The sequence below is a fragment of the Ammospiza caudacuta genome, chromosome 12 (assembly GCF_027887145.1).
Source record: "Ammospiza caudacuta isolate bAmmCau1 chromosome 12, bAmmCau1.pri, whole genome shotgun sequence".
Lineage (NCBI taxonomy): Eukaryota > Metazoa > Chordata > Aves > Passeriformes > Passerellidae > Ammospiza > Ammospiza caudacuta.
The window spans coordinates 6,880,227-6,898,774 of NC_080604.1; the positions used below are offsets into that span (position 1 = coordinate 6,880,227).

General features: G+C 62.6%; 3 protein-coding genes across 3 annotated transcripts in view; 2 read left to right on the top strand and 1 right to left on the bottom strand.

Moving 5' to 3' along the window:
* The window catches only part of CACNA2D2 (calcium voltage-gated channel auxiliary subunit alpha2delta 2), a 188,054-nt gene extending 176,767 nt beyond the window's left edge, over positions 1-11,287 (top strand). Inside the window, exons 22-37 of the mRNA XM_058813222.1 lie at positions 3,293-3,353; positions 6,300-6,397; positions 6,592-6,682; positions 6,812-6,874; positions 6,978-7,081; positions 7,166-7,264; positions 7,355-7,449; positions 7,691-7,738; positions 8,122-8,193; positions 8,354-8,506; positions 8,699-8,751; positions 8,856-8,911; positions 8,995-9,118; positions 9,670-9,779; positions 10,012-10,100; positions 10,694-11,287. Coding sequence (XP_058669205.1) covers positions 3,293-3,353; positions 6,300-6,397; positions 6,592-6,682; positions 6,812-6,874; positions 6,978-7,081; positions 7,166-7,264; positions 7,355-7,449; positions 7,691-7,738; positions 8,122-8,193; positions 8,354-8,506; positions 8,699-8,751; positions 8,856-8,911; positions 8,995-9,118; positions 9,670-9,779; positions 10,012-10,100; positions 10,694-10,822 — 1,445 coding nt within the window. The 3' untranslated portion in view covers positions 10,823-11,287. The remainder of the gene's footprint in view (positions 1-3,292; positions 3,354-6,299; positions 6,398-6,591; positions 6,683-6,811; positions 6,875-6,977; positions 7,082-7,165; positions 7,265-7,354; positions 7,450-7,690; positions 7,739-8,121; positions 8,194-8,353; positions 8,507-8,698; positions 8,752-8,855; positions 8,912-8,994; positions 9,119-9,669; positions 9,780-10,011; positions 10,101-10,693) is intronic.
* Positions 11,288-13,624: 2,337 nt separating this feature from the next.
* Positions 13,625-16,418, top strand: TMEM115 (transmembrane protein 115). The gene is made up of 2 exons (XM_058812981.1): positions 13,625-14,531; positions 15,239-16,418. Exons 1-2 carry the CDS (start codon positions 13,678-13,680, stop codon positions 15,441-15,443), a joined length of 1,059 nt encoding a protein of 352 aa, XP_058668964.1. The 5' UTR covers positions 13,625-13,677; the 3' UTR covers positions 15,444-16,418.
* Positions 16,419-16,604: 186 nt separating this feature from the next.
* On the bottom strand, positions 16,605-18,544 carry LOC131563149 (transmembrane reductase CYB561D2). Its single transcript, XM_058813048.1, has 3 exons — positions 18,418-18,544; positions 18,289-18,326; positions 16,605-17,987 (listed from the first exon to the last, which is right to left on the bottom strand). Exons 1-3 carry the CDS (start codon positions 18,542-18,544, stop codon positions 17,484-17,486), a joined length of 669 nt encoding a protein of 222 aa, XP_058669031.1. The 3' UTR covers positions 16,605-17,483.
* Between the last annotated feature and the right edge of the window lie 4 nt (positions 18,545-18,548).

The window sequence follows — 18,548 nt, forward strand, 5'->3', positions numbered from 1 at the left end:
AGGGAAAGCGAAGCGAGCTGCCTGCCTGGGGTGCCCCTGGGGTTTGGTCCTTGCGCAGCCCGGGGCTGCAGGCAGGCACAGGCTGCAGAGGGAGGTGCTGCCTGTTCGCCCCCCGGGGACGAGGGATGGCGCTGTGGCAGCCACATCATTTGTGAGCCTGGGGAAGTTTGCATGGATCTCTTTAATTTCCTTTGGTTTATTACGATACTTTGGTTTCAGTTTAAGCCATTTATTCTTTTTATGAGTTCGGTTTCGGTTGGTTTCGATTTTTGTTTGGAATTAATCTGTGTACGTGTGTGTTAGCCTGGCCCCCCTTTCTCTCTCTTTCTCTTTCCCCTGACCCCGAGCCTTTTCCCCACCTCAGGTCCACGCTGCTCCCAGGGACCCTCTCCCCATGGGAGAACTGGACCCTTTCCCTCTCCCCCCCAGTTCCCCCTGTTTCTCCCCCTCGGCCACCACGGTGGCCCGACCCCAGCCCCGCTCCGGATCCAGCCCCTGCCACCCCCTCCATCCATGGGCAGGAGCCCTGTGTGTGTCCCTGTGGGGACAAGGCCAGGCTGTCCCCATCCCCGGGAGGGGGGATCCCCCCGTCCTCCCCAGCTCTGCCCACTGTGCCGTGCATGCCCCCTGACTCAGTGAGGACATTTTGATATCAAGACTGTTGCAACTGTTTGCTACTGATTCTCATTTTCCTTTGGAGTATTGAATATATATCTATATATTTCTCTAGTTATATCTTTGCATTTATTTTTCTTTTGTTCTTATTTCACCGTGGCCTTTTCTTTTCTTTTTGTTACTGGGTTTTTCTTATGTTTTCTTTTCTTCATGTCGTTTTTTGCAAGAGGTTTCCTTTTGGTATGATTATAGTACACAATATTTTTATTCAAACGTCGATTGAATAAAATATTGTTTGTGCCCCCCTTCCCCCTTTCCACCCAACCCCTTTTTTTTTTGTTTGTTGTTTTTTGTTTGTTGTTTTTCTTGCTTTCTCTCTATGGTGGATTCACACAGTACCAAACATCAAAATGAAGGGCAAGTATTTTCAGTCTCAGACCACTCACCTTCACCACCCCGTCCCCTGCCCCGTGTCCAGTCCCCCCCAGCCCCCTGCTTGCCCATCTCCCTGCCCGTTTGCCACGCCGAACCTGCAAACCGCCACCAACTCGCCCTTCCTCCCTTCTCCTTCTCCTCTTCCTCCTCCTCTCCTCCAGTTCCCCCTTTATTTGAAAGCAACATGTCTTGTTCTGTTCATGAGAGCTTTGTCACGAAAATCCCACTCCCTCCCTGCGCATCACTCCCAAACCTGGTTCGATATCGTCCAAGAGCTGATCTTGTATGAAATGCCCTTTTCTATCCACGAGGAGTTTGTAGCTAGTTGGATGCCCTGCTCTTCCTCCCCAGTGCTGCCCCTTCTTGCTCCTCTGCTCCCGCTCGTCTCCTCCAACTCCTTCTCCCCTTCTCCTGGCTCCTTTGCTTCCTCCTCCCCAAGACAACTCAACCTGAAAGGGATAGGGCTGTGCAGGGAGAGGGGGGCTGTGGGGTGGGTGCCCCCAGGTGGCAGGGATGGAGGCCAGGTGGGGGGCCCAATCCATCAGCCTCTGGGACAGGCTTTTTGGGGAAAGCCTACAAGCAGGAACACTCTGCAGAGATGGGATGGGACACCTGGGGCAGTGCCTCCCAGCTGCACAGGTGACGGCGAGCCTGGCCCCAGGGGCACGGGGGATGGCTGAGCCCAGGGGTGCCACACTGCCTGCCCCCACAGCTGCTCGGTGGCCGTCCCCCCTGCCCTGGGGACCAGCATGGCATGGCCCAGTGTCCTGTGCCACTGAAGGTACAGTGTCCTGATGCCGTCTGTGCCCCTGGGAGCAGCCAGGTTTGAGCCCTGAGTCCCACCGAGGCAGGCCGAGGTGCCAGGGTCGGTCTGTCCCTGCAGTGGAGCAGGACGTCCCCATGGGACACAGGATTTGGCCCCCATTCCCTCAATGCCAGAGGGGCCTCCTGACCCACAGCTCCTGCTCAGCCCCGCAGTGGGCCAGGGGACACCCGTGGGGCACACACAGTCCCCATGGGACCTGCCACCCCTCTCCATCCCACAGAGCCCCCAGCTCACGGCACCCACCAGCAGCCTGCACAGCACCCCATCCCTGGCACAGGGACACGGCTTGGGGGGGCACTGCAGCACAGGAAGGGCCATGGGGGACAGGGCCAGGCGAGCAGGACAGTGGGGAGGTGGAAGTGTCACCCTCAGCCCTGTTCAATCAGCCTTGAGTTGCCTCCTCCCAGCGCCCCTGTGATGGCAATGCTGATGGACCAAGTACGAGTGTTTGTACTCCTCCTCCTCCTCCTCCTCTTCTTCCTCTCATCGGCTTGTACCCAGCCCCTGCCTCCAGCCCTCAGAGAGCAACAGTCCAACCTCTGGCTGTGCCGTGCAATGCACCAGGAGCTGGCGGGAGGGCAAGGGGGTGGCGGTGCCCGTCCTGGGGGAGATGTTATCCCAGGGGTGTCCCATAGCACCCCTCCGTGCACCCCCCAACCCAGCTCGCCCCCGCGAGCTGAGCCCTGCATCCTCAGTCTCTTCTGCCGGGGGCAATCCCAGAGACCCCCGAAGCTACTGGGCTGCACCCCGTGTTAAAGCAGAGCGCGGAGCCCCGTCCCCATGGGGGTACCACGGCCCCGGGCAGGGAGGGGGCACCGGAGCCCGGCAGCGCATTGCACGGCCCTGCAGCAGGGCGGGAGCCTCTGGTTGGACTGTCCTCGGCAAGGTTCCCCTCTGGCCATGTTGATGCCTGAAAACTCCCTTTATTTTTTTTCTCCCGACAACCGAGTGTTCCGGTGATCCTCCTCCGGCCAGGAGCGCAGCATGTGGTTCCCTGCCCTCGCCCAGCCCCCTTCCCCCGAGAGAGAGACGTCCCCGCCCTCCCGAACATGCATATATATATATATATATATATCTCCATGTGCGCACATATATATATGTGTGTGTGTCTGTGTGTCCCTGCGTACCGGCCGCGTACGCACCGCGCGCCTCCAGCCCGCCACCGAGCAAATTCGAGCCGAGATGGGCAAACCTCTCCTGATTTGGCTTAACCTTCCTTCCCGCGCGGTGCCAGCAACAGCAGAACGGCCTTTTCCTTCCTCTCTCTTGTTACCAAGAGCAGCAAATGCCTTTTTCTTTTTTTCTAATTTTTTTTGTTCCCTCCCCTCTCTCTCTCTCTCTCTCTCTGTCCGTCTCTCTCCCTCCTGGCCCCGGCGCCCCCGCTCCCCGCCGGATAACCTTCCCTTTCTGTTGCAGATTTTGAATACCTGCTGCCCAACAGCTTTGAGTCGGAGGGACATGTGTTCATTGCTCCCAGGTAGCTTTGCGTGTGCGCTTGCCGAGGTGTGCATCCGCCCCGGCCCCGCTGCCGACCCCCCATCGCCCCCATCCCCGCCTCATCGTGCCTTGTCCCCGCTCCCCGTGCCCTGTGGCTGTGTGTGTCGTGTGCCCGCTCGGCCGCGGGGCTGCCGCCGGGACCCCGGCCCCCCGGTTGCATCCAGCACAGTATATATCTATATTTTTATATATTTTTATATATATATATATATATATATATATGCACCCGGTGCAGCCCGACCTCTGCGCGTGCATATATAGGTATAGTTTCTGAAAATCCTGCCGAGCGAGGGCCGCCGGCCGCATCATACAGTCGTGCTGGCTGCGGGGGGGAGGGAGAAGGAGGGGAGGTTTCGGCCCAAATTTGGGATGCCCAGGGGGTTTGGGGACATGAGGAGCCCATAGCAGCCCCCTGACGGACAGATGTGTCCCCTCCCCTGGGCCATGCCGCCCAGTGAGTCACCTAGTGGGGATGAAGGGCCGTCCCTCACTGGGCTCTTTGGGGAGCCCCGTGGCTCTGGAGCATCCCGCCCTTCCCGCCACCACAGCGCATCTCTAATTAACATCACCAGCTAATCACCTATCTGCTCATAGCTCGTTATAGCAGCTACACGTCCTGTTAGGGGACGTTTTGCCAGTGCAGCTTTTGGGGATTGCAGTGGGTGAGGTCCAGCACAGCCACCTGCCGGTACACCCGCTCTCCCGGCCCGCAGCAGCAGCAGTCACTCACACCTGCTCTGGGTGTAGCAGCAGTCACTCACACCCACTCTGGGTGTAGCAGCAGTCACTCACACCCGCTCTGGGTGAAGCAGCAGTCACTCACACCCGCTCTGGGTGAAGCAGCAGTCACTCACACCCGCTCTGGGTGTAGCAGCAGTCACTCACACCTGCTCTGGGTGTAGCAGCAGTCACTCACACCCGCTCTGGGTGTAGCAGCAGTCACTCACACCCGCTCTGGGTGAAGCAGCAGTCACTCACACCCGCTCTGGGTGTAGCAGCAGTCACTCACACCCGCTCTGGGTGAAGCAGCAGTCACTCACACCCGCTCTGGGTGTAGCAGCAGTCACTCACACCAGCCCTGGGTGTAGCAGCAGTCACTCACACCAGCCCTGGGTGTAGCAGCAGTCACTCACACCCGCTCTGGGTGAAGCAGCAGTCACTCACACCCGCTCTGGGTGAAGCAGCAGTCACTCACACCAGCCCTGGGTGTAGCAGCAGTCACTCACACCAGCCCTGGGTGTAGCAGCAGTCACTCACACCCGCTCTGGGTGAAGCAGCAGTCACTCACACCCGCTCTGGGTGAAGCAGCAGTCACTCACACCCGCTCTGGGTGAAGCAGCAGTCACTCACACCAGCCCTGGGTGTAGCAGCAGTCACTCACACCCGCTCTGGGTGAAGCAGCAGTCATTCGCACCCGCTCTGGGTGAAGCAGCCCGGAATGTGCAGTCACTGTGCAGCGCTGCCTTTTTGGGGAGCTCAGTCCCCAGGCCCTCTGCTGGGCACTGGGGGTGAAGCCCAGGACACACAGGAGCCAAGGCAGAGCGTGAATGAGAAACAGGAGCACAGTTATTGAAAACTGGCCATAAGTACCGAGAGGATGGATAGGGAGGGGATGCCCGAGGCCCCAGGAATGGGGCTGCACCCACAGAGGCTGCAGTGCCTGCTCCGTGCCCGGTGTGGGGCTCTGCAGTCGCTGCAGCTGCACAGAACAGGGGACGTGGAAGTCAGGGCGAGCCCCCCGGTATCCCCAGGGCGGCTCCGTGAGCAGCCCCGGTGCGGCGGGGCAGGAGGGGCCGTGTGCCCAGGGCGACTGTATGATCTGCTGCCGCGCCCACGGGCCTCTGGGCATTTTCAGAAACCGTATATCCCCCGTCCCCCGTGGGTGTGTGAGTACCTGTATCTGTGCGTGTCGGTGGAGGTATTTAGGTGCTGTTCCCCCCCGAACAGGGGTTGAGGGGCCGGGCCGAGCTGGGCAGGGTCCTTCACCTTTTTCAGCTGCCCTGTGGGCATGCTCCCTGCCACCCTTTGCTCCATTTGTCCTCTGAATGACAGAGGTTTTGGCAGTCAGGAGCTTGGTGGAGGGGTTGTGAGTGGGGGAGCCCTGAGCACCCTGGCACTGTTCACAGCCGCACTGCTGAGGATGGGAGGCTCCTGGCACACTGGGGTGGCACTAACCTGTGCCACCCAGTCAGAGTCTCGTGGTGACCAACAGGTTACAGCTGTCCCTGGCATCGGTGGGGCTGGGACTCTGTGCTCAGGGCGTCCCAGACTGAAGCAGGGACATGGCACCCACCCTACTGCCTGTCCCAGGAGTGTCTCAGGGCCAGTGATGCCCATAGGCAAGCACCCATCTCCACCAGCTGGGGCTCAGCCAGCACCCAACCAGCTGTGCAGAGGGCACAGGTACAGCCTTGAGTGCCTGCCTGGTGCTGCCAGTGCAGCTGTGGAGAATCCCGAGGCAAATCCCTGCTGGCACCCACAATGGAGCCCTAGTCCCTGGGGTGCCACAGGGGCAGGGCAGGGTGGGCACAGCCCTGCAGGTAAGTACGGTGCCAGAGGCAGCCAGTCCCACCAGTAGCCCCAGCAGGATGGGGAGAGATGGACTCGGTGTTGTACCACTCTGGGCAAACCAGGATCCATCAGAGCTTGCTCTGGCAGAGGTGATGGCACCTCAGTGCCTGTGGCAGTGACAGACCCGGTGACTGGTGGGACACTTCCCTGGTGGCACTGCAGGCAGCTGGGGCTGGATACAGGGCACTCTGCAGAGGTGCCCACAGCCAGTTCCCCTGGCAGGTGACACTCCCAGGAGAGGTGGCACATCACCACCACTGTGTCCCTGTCAAGCCTGGGTGCTGGCAGCATAGGGGCAGAACTGACCTTGCCTTTTCCATCCCCACGAACCACAAACCTTGTCCCCAAACCCCAGAGAGTATTGCAAAGACCTCGACCTGTCGGATAACAACACCGAGTTCCTGGAAAACTTTATTGCCCTCATGGAAAAGGTGACCCCAGACTCCAAGCAGTGTGAGTAGCTGGGATGGCTGCTGGGGGGGCTGCTGGGGGCTCGGGGGTGGATGGGGATTCAGGGGGAGATGGAGCAGGGGATAAACTTCCTGGGGTTGGAGTCCTGGGAGCTGCTGCAGAGTGGGTGCTGGGACAGAGCTGGGGACATGGGTGGCCCTCATGGGGTCAGCTCTCACCTTCTCCTCCTCTCCAAGGTGACAACTTCCTCCTGCACAACCTAATCCTGGACACGGGTATCACACAGCAGCTGGTGGACCAAGTGTGGAAGGACCAGGACCTCAACACGTAGGTGGAGGGGAGATGGCCCAGGGTGGGCAGCACTGTCTGGGGACAGATAAGGATTGGGATGGGCTGTGAGGCAGGGGCAGAGCAAAACCCCACTGACGGCTGGTGTACCTGGGCCTCTCCTTGCAGGTACAGCCTCTTGGCTGTCTTCGCAGCCACCGACGGGGGCATCACTCGTGTCTTCCCCAACAAGTGAGTGTCTGCTCTGCACAGTGACGTGTCTGCTCCTGCTGGGCCATCTCTGGTGGGACCAGAGGTGACAGTGACAGTCATGGCTGTGGCTTCTCCCTGCCAGGGCCGCAGATGACTGGGAGGAGGAACCAGAGCCCTTCAACGCCAGCTTCTACCGGAGGAGCCTGGACAACAAGGGCTACATCTTCAAGCCACCCTACCGAGATGGTGGGTGCCAGCTCAGGGCACAGGGTGTGACCCAGGCTGGCACTGGCTCCATGCGTCCCCTGATGTCACCCCTGCCTTCCACAGCTGGCTACCGGGGGCTGGACCTGGAGAACAACACCATTGGGATCCTGGTGAGCACCGCCGTGGAGCTCAGCATCGGGGGCAAGACTCTGAAGCCTGCAGGTAGGAGGGGAGCTGGGTGCCCTGGTGCCAGGCTGGGGGGTCCCTGCAACCCCTCCAGGCTACAGCTCACCCTGTCTCCCACTGCCCCAGTGGTGGGGGTGAAGCTGGACCTGGAGGCCTGGGCTGAGAAGTTCAAAGTGCTGGCGAGCAACCGGACAGACCGAGACCAGCTGGGCACCCGCCGGGTACGTCCTGGGGCTGGCACTGCCAGGGGATGGGAGTGGAGACAGGGCAGGGAGGGAGCTCTGCTTGATGGGGGGCACTGCTGGGACATGGTGCCTGTGGTTGGAATGGGTTTGTTCCTCAGGGTTCCTGTCTCCAGCCTCTGGGGACACCACCCTGCATGTCCCCTTCTGGCTGGGAGGACAGCTCTGGGGGGATGACCATCCTGATAACCTGTCCCTCTGCCCTGCTTTTGGTTGACAGTGTGACCCCTCAAGCAGCTGTGAGATGGACTGTGAGGCCAACAACAAGGTGGGTGGTGGGCAGGGGTGGGGGCAGCTGGTGGGGGTGTATGGAATGGCTGGGAGAGGTCCCTGTCCCCTGCTTACCCAGCTTGTGCACCCACCCTGTGCCCTGCTGCTCCCCAAGCTCAGCCAGACCCAGCCCACCTCACAGGGGTGAAGGCCTGGGGCTTGCCCCATGGACCATGAACCCCCTGAGGGGGCTGTTAAACCTCCAGGGTGGGAGGTGTCTCCTGCTCCCTGCACCCAGCATGGGTGCTCCTGGCACTGAGATGCTTCTGAGGCTTGGGGACACCACACTGCTCCCCTGCCTGACAGCCTGCCACCCTCCCTGCTGGTCCTGCCTTGCCCTGGGCATGGCCAGGGTTGGATGACACTGCCCTCCTTCCCCAGGACCTCATCTGTGTCCTCATCGATGATGGGGGCTTCCTGGTGCTGTCCAACCAGGAGGACCATTGGTACCAGGTGAGCAGTGCCCGCAGCTCCCCAGGGCAGGGATGCCAGCCGGGAGCTGAACCCCGAGCTCGTGGCTGTGGCACTCTGTCACACAGCCCCACTCGAGTGCCCTCCAGGGGAGTCCGTGCCAAGGTGGCATTTGGGTACAGATACAGTGTCCCCATTTCAGGTGGGCAAGTTCTTCAGCGAGGTGGATGCCAACCTGATGTCTGCCCTGTACAACAACTCCTTCTACGCCCGCAAGGAGTCCTACGACTTCCAGTCTGTCTGCGCCCCCGAGGCCCCCAGCAACACGGGCGCGGCGCCCCGCGGCGTCTTCGTGGTGAGCACCCACGGGGATGCTGCATTCCAGCTGTCTGGGAGCCCAGGGACCCACGGGTGTGTCCCCAGCTGCTGTGGGAGCCCAGGGACCCACGGGTGTGTCCCCAGCTGCTGTGGGAGCTCAGAGACCCATAAGTGTGTCCCCATTGCCCCTCACGGGCACCACTGGCTCACTGCTCCCTCTTACCCACAGCCCACTGTGGCCGACCTGCTGAGCCTCGCCTGGTGGACCTCGGCCGCAGCCTGGTGAGTCCTGCCATGTCCCCTCCCTGGGGCCATTCCCACTGGGGAGGGACATGGGGTGTCCTTGGGGCTGGGACAGCTGACATGGCCACGCTTTGCTTGCCCAGGTCCCTGTTCCAGCAGTTCCTGTACAGCCTCACCTACAGCAGCTGGTTCCAGACGGGTCAGTGCTGGGGAGCTTTGGGCTGGGGGTGGGCAGGGCTGGGGGGTTGGTGGCCTGTGTCCCACAGCGCTGTGCTGGCACAGAGGAGGTGGTGGGGGACGGCATGGAGGCCAGGGAGACGAGCTGCATCATGAAGCAGACCCAGTACTACTTCAGCACCGTCAACGCCACCTACAACGCCATCATCGACTGCGGCAACTGCTCCAGGTGGGTCTGTCCCCACCATCCCACCCCTGGGCAGGGCTGGGGACACCCCCGAGGCTGCCTGTGCCAAGGTGCCTGTGCAGCAGCCTCTGTGGGGGCAGTAGGAGATGCTGTGCAGCATTTAGGGGGACTGTGATACCCACAGGGGGGACAGAGAGGAACAGTGGTGTCCCCGTGGGCTGTGGGTGATGGCAGAGGGTCCCCAGGGATCCTCTGTGTGGAACCAAGCCCTGGAAGGCCAACAAGGCCATCAGTGCTGAGTCCCTGGGCAGCTCCTCAGGATGGGGATGGGCAGGGAGGTGAAGATGAGGATGGGGATGGAGGCCAGGGCAGGGAATGGGGACAGGGACAAGGCTGGGGACAAGGATGGGAATGCAGACAGGCATGAGGTCAGGGATAGGGATGAAGCTGGGGACAGGGATGGGGAGGAGGACAGGGACAGTGATTAAATAGGGTCTGGGGAGATGCTGCTGGTTCAGCAGGGCTGGCACTGATGGCTGGGGGGCCGATTGGAGCACAGGGTAAGGGGGGTCACACTGCCTTTGCACCCCCAGGCTCTTCCATGCACAGAGACTGGCCAACACCAACCTGCTCTTCGTGGTGGCTGACAAGCCCATCTGCAGCCAGTGTGAGTCTGTCAAGCTGCTGCAGGCAGAGGTAAGAGGTATCCTTTGATGGCTCAGCTGCATCCCACAGGGATGTGATGTGTCAGCTCCATCCCACTGGGATGTGGTGGCAGCAAGGTGGGGGAACACGTGGGGTCTGTGAGACAGGCAGTGGGGCAAGGACCTGTGGAGATTGGTGGGGGTGGAGGGAGCTGGCCGTGGCCAACGGGGCTGGGGGTGCCCTAGGAGCCCCCAGTGCCCTGTTCCTGGTGGTTTCCTTGACCTGCCAAGCCCCCCCGAGGGACCCCAACCAGTGTGAGCTGGTGGACAGGCCCCGCTACCGGAAAGGCCCCCATATCTGCTTCGACTACAATGCAACAGTACGTGGGGCAGGGGGGCTGGGGCTGGCCCTGGGAGGGGTGGGGGTATCCTCTGGGGTGGGGGCAGAGCCATGGGGCGGTTCCCAGAGGGTGTTCCACTGGGGAAATTTGGGCAGTGGGTTCTCCATGAGCAGGGAATGGAGCCATGGGGGGACCCCAGGGAAGCCCTGAGGGGAAGTGGAACGGTGAGTGTCCCCCCTGCGGGGAGCAGAGCCATGGGGTGTCCCCCAGGGGGAACAGGGCCATGAGGGGATCACCCAGAGGGGTGGGGGGACCCCTCTGATGGGGGTTTGGAGCCCTGGGAGGATAGGGAGAGGGCTCAGGAGTCCTGGGGTATTCCCTGGGGAGGTCACAGCTCTGAGGAGTCCCTGGGAGAGCAGTGCCATGGGGTGGCAGAGGCGCTGGGTCCTGGGGAGAGCAGCAGCAGGGCTGGCCCCGGGGCTGTGCTGCAGGGCAAGAGGCGCTCAGGGCTGCGGGGAGGTGGCAGATGCCCCTGCCAGGGCCGTGGGTGCCCGTGCCTTGGCTGGGCACTGCCGGGGTGCTGAGGCACTGCCGGGGTGCACCACGGCCCCTCTCTCTCTTCACCCACCCAGGAAGATACCTCAGACTGCGGCCGAGGGGCTTCCTTCTCCCCGTCCCTGGGGGTCCTGCTCTCGCTGCAGCTGCTGCTCCTCTACTCCAGCACCAGCCGGCACCCACTGCCCCCGGCCGCCTGCCTTTAGCCCCCCGGCCGCCCCCGCCAGCTCTCTTTTCTTTCAACCTCCATCTCCATGCCCGTTCCCGGCCCGCTGGAGCGGGAGCGACGCCCCCTTCGCCGCCTGGGACCCCCCGGTGCCGCCCCGGGACCCCCGGTGCCGCCCCGCTCTCCCCGCCGGCCGCAGCCAAAGAAGAGCCGGGGAGCGGCCGGGGCTCCCACAGAGCGGGACCGGGCCGGGGCTCCCACAGAGCGGGACCGGGCCGGGGCTCCCACAGAGCGGGACCGGGCCGGGGCTCCCACAGAGCGGGACCGGGCCGGGGCTCCCACAGAGCGGGACCGGGCCGGGGTTCCCAAAGAGCGGGACCGGGACGGGCCCTGGTATCGCTCCCAACCGGCCACCCGGACTCGGAAAAGTGGCGTCGGTGTCCTCCGCCCTCAATTTCTCCCCTCCTCCATCCGCCTCGCCTATTTTTTTAGCCTGAAGATTTTAAAGCAGATCTTTCTACATCGAGTTTCCAACATTTTCACCTGGAGACCGGCGGGGTTTATTGTCAGCAACGAGGACACATGGGAAAACAAACGAAAAAAAAAAAAAAAAAAAAAAAGAAAAAAAAGGAAAAAAATGGGGGGAAGGAAAAAAAAAAAAAGAAAGAAAGAAAGGATTTGACTGTGCGGGTCAGTATCATTTGTTCTGGCGGTAGCGGCCCCAGGGCGTGCGGGGCAGCCGCAATCCCTGCGGGCTCATCCCTGCGGGCTGGGGCTGGCAGCGGGCAGCGACAGGGACAGGGACAGGGACAGTGGCCTTTGCCTGCGGCACGATGGAGCCCCGGCCCCCGCGCTGGGCTCAGCCGTCCTTGGGCACAGATACTGGCGTGAAAAGGAGGAGGGGAAAAAAAATGTATTTTGTTTCTTTTCCGTTCTGCAGATCACTGTGAATCCTGCCCGCTCAGCCCTGCCCCCTCCAGCCCTGGGACCCCCTGCCCTGCCAAAGAACCCGCGCTGGCCTGGCCGGGTCGGGCTGCTCGTCCCCGGGACATGTCCCGCGTCCCCAGCGGGACCAGCCACACGGCCTCGAGTGCCAGCGGAGCGGGACGTGCCACATGTCCCCAGAAGGGCCGTGCCAGGCCCGGGCCCGTCCCGGGGCAGCGGGGCCGTGCCTGCGGGGGGGGATGCGGGCAGGTGGCGCTCACCGAGGGTGGCACCCCCCAGTCACCCCACCGGGTGCCGGGGAGGGGACAGCGTGGCTGCTCTGCCCTGGCACCCCTCGGACCCCACTGCACCCCACAAACCCAGCCTGGAGAGGCACGGGGCGGGGTGACAGCCGTGACACCCGGGGTGCCACCCCCGCTGCTCCCGGCAGTGCCGGGGGTCCCTGGGCAGCCCTGGGGACCCTCACCCCCCCGGGGCACCCCGCTCAGAGCCACCCCATCAACCGGGTCCAGGGGACCCCCCTCGGCACGGCCACCCCGGGGGGACTGGGGAGGGCGCCAGGCGCTAATTAGTGCTGGGATTAATTAATGGTCATTCTGCTTGTAGCTTTTTCAGTGTGTGTTTGGTTACTGTCTCTGGGAACCGTGTTTGAACAGATGGCTCTGTGTTACCGGGAGTGTGTGTACTTCTGTAGTCTAGTTAGGTGCTCTGCCAGAAAACCACCACTATACATACCTATAAATATATACATATATAGTCTATTTTAAGTTAAAAACCAATGAGACGAACGGGCGGTGTGGCCCCGGGCCCCCCGTCCCGCCGGGGTCACCTCCTGCCCTATCCCCACCCGAAAGCTTCAAAGCTTCTCTCTCTGCTCATTCAAAGGCATTGGGTTTTTAATTGATTTTCTTTAATTTATTTTTAATTTCTTTGGGTTTCTTTTTTTTTTTTTTTTTTTTTTTTTTTTGTACAGAAGAGTTGGAAAACAAAAAAAAAAAAAAAAACCAACAAAAAGACGATTTGTAAGATATCGTGCGTGTGACTCCTTGTAAAATATTTTCAAATGGTTTATTACAGAGACTCAGTTATTAAATAATGTTCATATTTTCACTTCACAGGCGGTGGCTGCGTCATTGCCCGGGGCCGTGGGCACGGCTGGGGGGGCACAGCACGGGGGGGGGCACAGGATCTCGGGGGGCTCTGCCAGGTGGGACACTGCCCTCACCCTGCTGCACCTCGGGGACAGGGACACGGGGCAGGGACAGCGCAGAGCCGGGGCTCACAGAGCCCGCTCGATGCACAGAGGGGCTGGGGCACACCGGGGGCTCAGCCCCCCATCTTCCCTATCCCCGCGTCACCCTTCCCAAGCCCCACTCTATGCCCGTGTCCCCCTGTTGCAGGGGGTCAATGTCCCCGAGTGCCCTCCGTGTCCCCATTTCCCGGGGTTTCTGCCCCCCCCGTACGCACCCCCATGACTGTGTCCTTCATGCCCTATAACTGTGTTCTCCCACCCCTCTCCCCCACGTCCTGCCGTTTCCCTCCCCACGTCAGTGTCGCTCGTTTGTCCCATGTCCTCCCGTTTCGTGTCCCTGTCTCCCCTCCATGTCCGTGTTCCCGCGTGTCCCCCGTCCGTGTGTCCCGTGTCGCCCCGCGCTGCCAACGTGGCCGGACTACAAGTCCCGGCGTGCCCCGCGGCGCCCTGGCCCCGCCCCCACGACAGCTCCGCCCCGGCGCCCCCGTTCCGCGCATGCGCAGCGGCCCTGTTTGTCCGCGCCCGGCCTGGCCCAGCGGAGGGTCCGAGCGCGGCCTGGCCCGAGGCGGCGGCGGAGGGAGAGAGCGGGGCCGGGGCCGGGGCCGGCCGGGGGCCGCGCGGGGCCCGGCGCGGGGAGGCGGGCGGGTGGGGCCGGGCAGCCCCCGCGGGGCCGCCCCGTCCCGCCCGCGGGGCCGAAGATGCGGCGGTACCTGCCGGTGGCCCGGCAGCACTTCCTGGCGGCGCTGGCCGGCACCAGCGTGGTGGTGAAGTCGCTGAGCGCCGCCGCGGTGCTGCTGTACCTGCTCTCCTTCGGGCTGGACACGGCCTACGGGCTGGGGGTGACGCCCGGCTACCTCCTGCCCCCCAACTTCTGGGTGTGGACGCTGCTGACGCACGGGCTGGTGGAGGAGCGCGCCTGGGGGCTGGCGGCCAGCCTGGCCACACTGGGCACGGCCGGGCGGCTGCTGGAGCCCCTGTGGGGCGCGCTGGAGCTGCTCGTCTTCTTCGCCGTGGTGAACATCTCCGTGGGGCTCCTGGCCGCCCTCGCCTACTTCCTCACCTATGTGGCCTCCTTCCGCCTCCACTATCTGTTCGCCGTCCGCATCCACGGCGGCCTGGGCTTCCTCGGGGGCGTCTTGGTGGCCCTCAAGCAGACGATGGGGGACAGCACCGTACTGAAGGTGCCTCAGGTCAGAATGAAGGCTGTCCCCATGCTCCTGCTCCTTCTCCTGGCTCTGCTGCGGCTCGGTGCCCTCGTCGAGAGCAATGTACTGGCCTCGTACGGCTTCGGGCTCCTCTCCAGCTGGGTCTATCTCCGCTTCTACCAGCGGCACAGTAGAGGCCGCGGAGACATGAGCGACCACTTCGCCTTCGCCACTTTCTTCCCCGAGATCCTGCAGCCCGTGGTGGGTCTGGTAGCCAACCTGGTGCACAGCGTGCTGGTGAAGGTGCGGGTGTGCCGCAAGACCGTCAAGCGCTACGACGTGGGTGCCCCGTCCTCCATCACCATCAGCCTGCCGGGGACGGACCCCCAGGACGCCGAGAGGAGAAGGTACGGCCTGCCCTGCCCTGCCCTGCGGGATCGCGTTTAGGGACAGCGGGGGTACGGTTTAAAATACAGCCAAGGAGAATGGGGGAGATTTAGGTGCAGGGGCTCAGGAGGGGTCTTCTCCATGTGGTCTACCACGGAGGTGGTGAGGAGCATTTCAGGGAGCTGGTGGGACATTATCCTGCTCTTGCAGATGTGGAGCAGCAATGGAAAAGCAGGGGGGATCCTGGGAAAGGGGCAGACAGGATTAGGGGTCCCTGCAGAAGAAAGGGATACAATCTGGGGGGGTGACAGCCCATGTTTGTGGCAGCCTTCTACCAGTTCTCTCTGGCCCAGGGGAGGGCAGTGAGTCAGCCCCACACCCCAGCCCTCCAGCACAGCCAGCACTGGCCTTCCTGACTCCTGGCAGGAGGGTTTGGACAGGGAGCTGGCACTCCCTTTTCTCTGCCCTGCTTTATGACTTTATTCCCCATTCCCGGAGCAGCCCTTGTGCTGACAGCCTCCAGTTGCACCACATAGCATGAAAACTCCGTGTGAGTAGTCTGGGAGCCGGAGTGCATGTCTGTGGAGCAGGCGCTCAGGTCTTCCCCAGCACTGCTGAACCCACCCTTTCCTGTTGGGAGGAAGCCAGGGACTGCCTTGCCCAGTGCCCCACGGGGCAGAGCCGCCGCTGTCCCGGGTTAACCTGCCCACGTGCCCTTGTCCTGCAGGCAGCTGGCCCTGAAGGCTTTGAACGAGCGGCTGAAGCGCGTGGAGGACCAATCAGCCTGGCCCAGCATGGAGGATGATGAGGAGGAGGCGGCAGCAGCAGCGAAGGCCGACAGCCCACTGCTGCCCGAGCCCGGCACGGCCGGGAAGAGCCCTGGCCAGGAGTCCAACCTCATCAGCTTCCAGGAGGCGCCGGCGCAGCTGTGAGCGGCCCTTCCCGCCCTGTCTCCGTGTGAGAGCTGCTAATCCCCCTGGTGTCCCCCTGGCCGGGGCGGGGACTCCTCCCGCGGCGCAGGCTGGGGGATACCTCATTCCAACGCTTCGCTGCTGCTGCTCGCGGCCAGCACCCCCTACCCGGGACAGTGACACTGCCACCACCGCGCGGACGGGGACTCCTGGAGCCACTCCCCCAGCCGGGGCAGGCCGTGGAGTCGGGGCAGGCAGAGGGAGCTGTTCTGGGCGAGGGACACGGGGCTGATCCCTGCCCCAAGCCGCTGTGCTGGCCCTCGTGGGATCCAAGTCAGCTTCTCCTCTGTGCCAGGGCTTGGCCAGAGCACTCAACACGTATTTTCTCCTTTCTGAAGGTAGTTTTGTCCCTAACTGAGGCAATGGAAGGCTGGTGGGTTCCTCTTCCAAAGGTCTTTCCCGTGGGGAGCCTCCCCCTGCCCCAGCAGGAGCTCACCAGGGGCGGTGAGGAGTTTGTTGGGTAGGAGGGGACAGGACCCTGGGCAGGAAGAGGCCACCCAGTCCCTCATGGTGGTGCTCCAGCACTGCCAGCTCCAGGCTCTCATGGTGGTGATTCTCTCCTCCTTCCTCTCCTGCCCCCTCCCCCTGTGAGGAGCTGCTGCCCTTGGCTGCTCCCCGGCTAATCCGTTTGCCAGATTACACTAGAAGCTGGAATTAATTTTACAGTGGGACTCTAGCTGCTTCCTCTGGCAGCAGGTTTTCTTTCCTGCAGGTAGAATATGGGCTCCCCCTTTCTTTTCCCTCCCTCTTTGTTGATGGAGTTTTTTTCCTGGATGGAGAGGATGCTCCCTGCAACAGCCTCCACAGCTCCTGATCCAGTGGGCAATTCCCAGCCCTGGATGTGGATCAGCAGTGTCATGATTATTTTTTTAAAGGACCACACGAGAAGGTTTTGTCAAATGGGAAGAACACAGACCTTTGGGTATCAATAAAGAGTTCTTTGAAAGCGCTGGCTCCTGCAGCAGAGCACGGGCAGGGTGAGGGCCCGGCCCAGAGCAGCCCCTGGGGGCTCTTGTCAGGAGGTGGGGAGGGGGTTCAGGGGGTTCCTTCCCAGGTGCTCCCAGCAGGGACAGATGTCTGCCTGCTCCCCAAAAGCCATCCCACCCAAAAAGTAAAGAGGGCTTGTTGCACTCTAGCTGCCTGAAATTTTTATTGAATAAAAGCTCTGGATACAGAGGAATTTTTCAGCCTGGGAGCCGGTCCCAGCTCTCCAGCCCTGCCGGGAGCAGAATGCGTGCTGGAAGGAAGGCTGCTGTGCCAGCAAGGAGGTTTCTTCCTGCCTTCCCAAGGGTTCATTGCCCAGGTCTGTGCCTCCCCCTGTGCTCACTGTTCCCTATGCCTTGCTGGCTGCACGTTCACAGCCCGGCTCAGTAATTTGCTCTGTAAACTGACCCCACCCCGGCAGGCCGAGCCCAGCCCACAGAGGAGGGGTTTGTGCGTGGCAGTGGGTGTCCAGACCCAGGCCCTTGGGGCAAAGCTGCCCCTGCCATGGGGACACACCTGCTGCTGTACCATTGCTGGGGTGCCACCACCCTGCCCCAGCCCTGCCAGGCTGAAGCCACTACCGTGCCCTGTGCTTTGCTGTCAAGCTGCCCCCGTGGCAGGAGAGGCAGCGTGGTGCCTGCTGCAGCCCCTGAGAGAGAAGGGACTCCCTGCCCTCCTCACCAGGATGGCTCCTGCCCTGCCTGCTCCAAAGCAGCCCTGTGTGGGAAGGGGAAAGAAGCAGGAATCCTGAGTGAGCCCTCCATTTCCCAGCACTGAGCACCAAGCTGCAGCTTTACCTGTGCCAGGGAACACCCCCACCGAGGCAGGGCTGAGCTGTCACACACATCTGGAGCGGCTGCTCCCCAGGGACAAGACACTACAGACAATCCAGGACTAAGGAAAGACGAATAGGTAGAAACCAAGTTCCAACAAGACCCTGTGCGAGCAGGGGGGCTGCCAGCTCTGTCCAAGGGGAGGCCCAGCTCGCTCTGGGAAGTTCAGGTCAGCAGCAAGCCCTCAGTGCTGGCTGCGCTTGCGGTACAGGTACGCATTGCTCACCTGGTTCATGATAACCAGGCTGGTGACGAGGGGACACAGCATGGCGAGGTACCACAAGGCACCGGTCACCGTGGTGGTGAACCAGAGGGAGCACATGCCCAGCATCAGGCTGGCACAGCCCAGCAGGTAGCCCACCAGCCCTGAGGTCGCGTGGTACAGCTTCAGCTTGGCCAGAGTCCAGTTCTTCATCAGCTTGGGGTAGAGCAGGAGCACGCCCCCGGCGCACTGCCCGCTGGCGTACAGCACGGCCAGCAGCCCCGTCAGCCCGTGCCAGGTGACAAAGTGGCCCTTGCCGTTCAGGTGCTTGTTGTAGGTAATGATTGCCAGCCCCAGGAGCGCGCAGAGCAGGGCGAGCAGCTGCAGGGCCCAGTGCACCCGCACCCGGACCTTGCGGGAGAAGGAGCGCAGCAGCGAGGTCTCCGGGGAGAAGATCAGCAGCGCTTCCGTCATCAGGAACGAGAACTGGGGGGCAGAGGGCAGCGCCATTGGCACCGGACAAAAGGCCCTGCGCCGCGGCTCCGGCGGCTGGGCACCCACCGCCCGGGGCTCGGCCTCCCATCCATCACCCGGGAGCTCCCGGGGCTGGGCACTCATCACCCGGGGGGGCTCGGCCTCCATCACCCGGGGGCTCACGGGGCTCGGCCTCCCCTTCACCCGGTGGCTCCCGGGGCTCAGTCTCCATCACCCGGGGGTTCCCGGGGCCCGGCACCCACCACCCAGGCACTCCGCTGGCAGTGAGTGGTGATCGGGCAGCGACACTTACCGCGAGGGCCATGAGCAGCGGGTGCCAGGAGAAAAGACCTGGAAGGGAAGCGCAGGGTGAGGTGAGCTGAGGTGAGCTCAGACATCCGGCCCCCCCCGCGCCCCGGGCCCCGGCCCCACCGGCACTCACTGGATCCGGGCCGCGCCAGCACGGCCACGGCGGCGGGGAATCCCAGCGCCACGAGGTGCGCGGCGGCGCCGGAGGCCACGCGTAGCGAGCGGTACAGGCGGGACTCGGTCTCGGCCGTCAGGGCCATGTTG

Excerpts from the sequence above, each read along its gene's own strand:
- TMEM115 (XM_058812981.1), top strand. The coding sequence starts at position 13,678 with ATGCGGCGGTACCTGCCGGTGGCCCGGCAGCACTTCCTGGCGGCGCTG. Across the intron at positions 14,532-15,238 it reads CAGGACGCCGAGAGGAGAAG|GCAGCTGGCCCTGAAGGCTT; the intron begins GTACGGCCTGCC and ends CTTGTCCTGCAG.
- LOC131563149 (XM_058813048.1), bottom strand. The coding sequence starts at position 18,544 with ATGGCCCTGACGGCCGAGACCGAGTCCCGCCTGTACCGCTCGCTACGC. Across the intron at positions 18,327-18,417 it reads GCTGGCGCGGCCCGGATCCA|GTCTTTTCTCCTGGCACCCG; the intron begins GTGAGTGCCGGT and ends CTTCCCTTCCAG. Across the intron at positions 17,988-18,288 it reads CGCTGCTCATGGCCCTCGCG|TTCTCGTTCCTGATGACGGA; the intron begins GTAAGTGTCGCT and ends TCTGCCCCCCAG.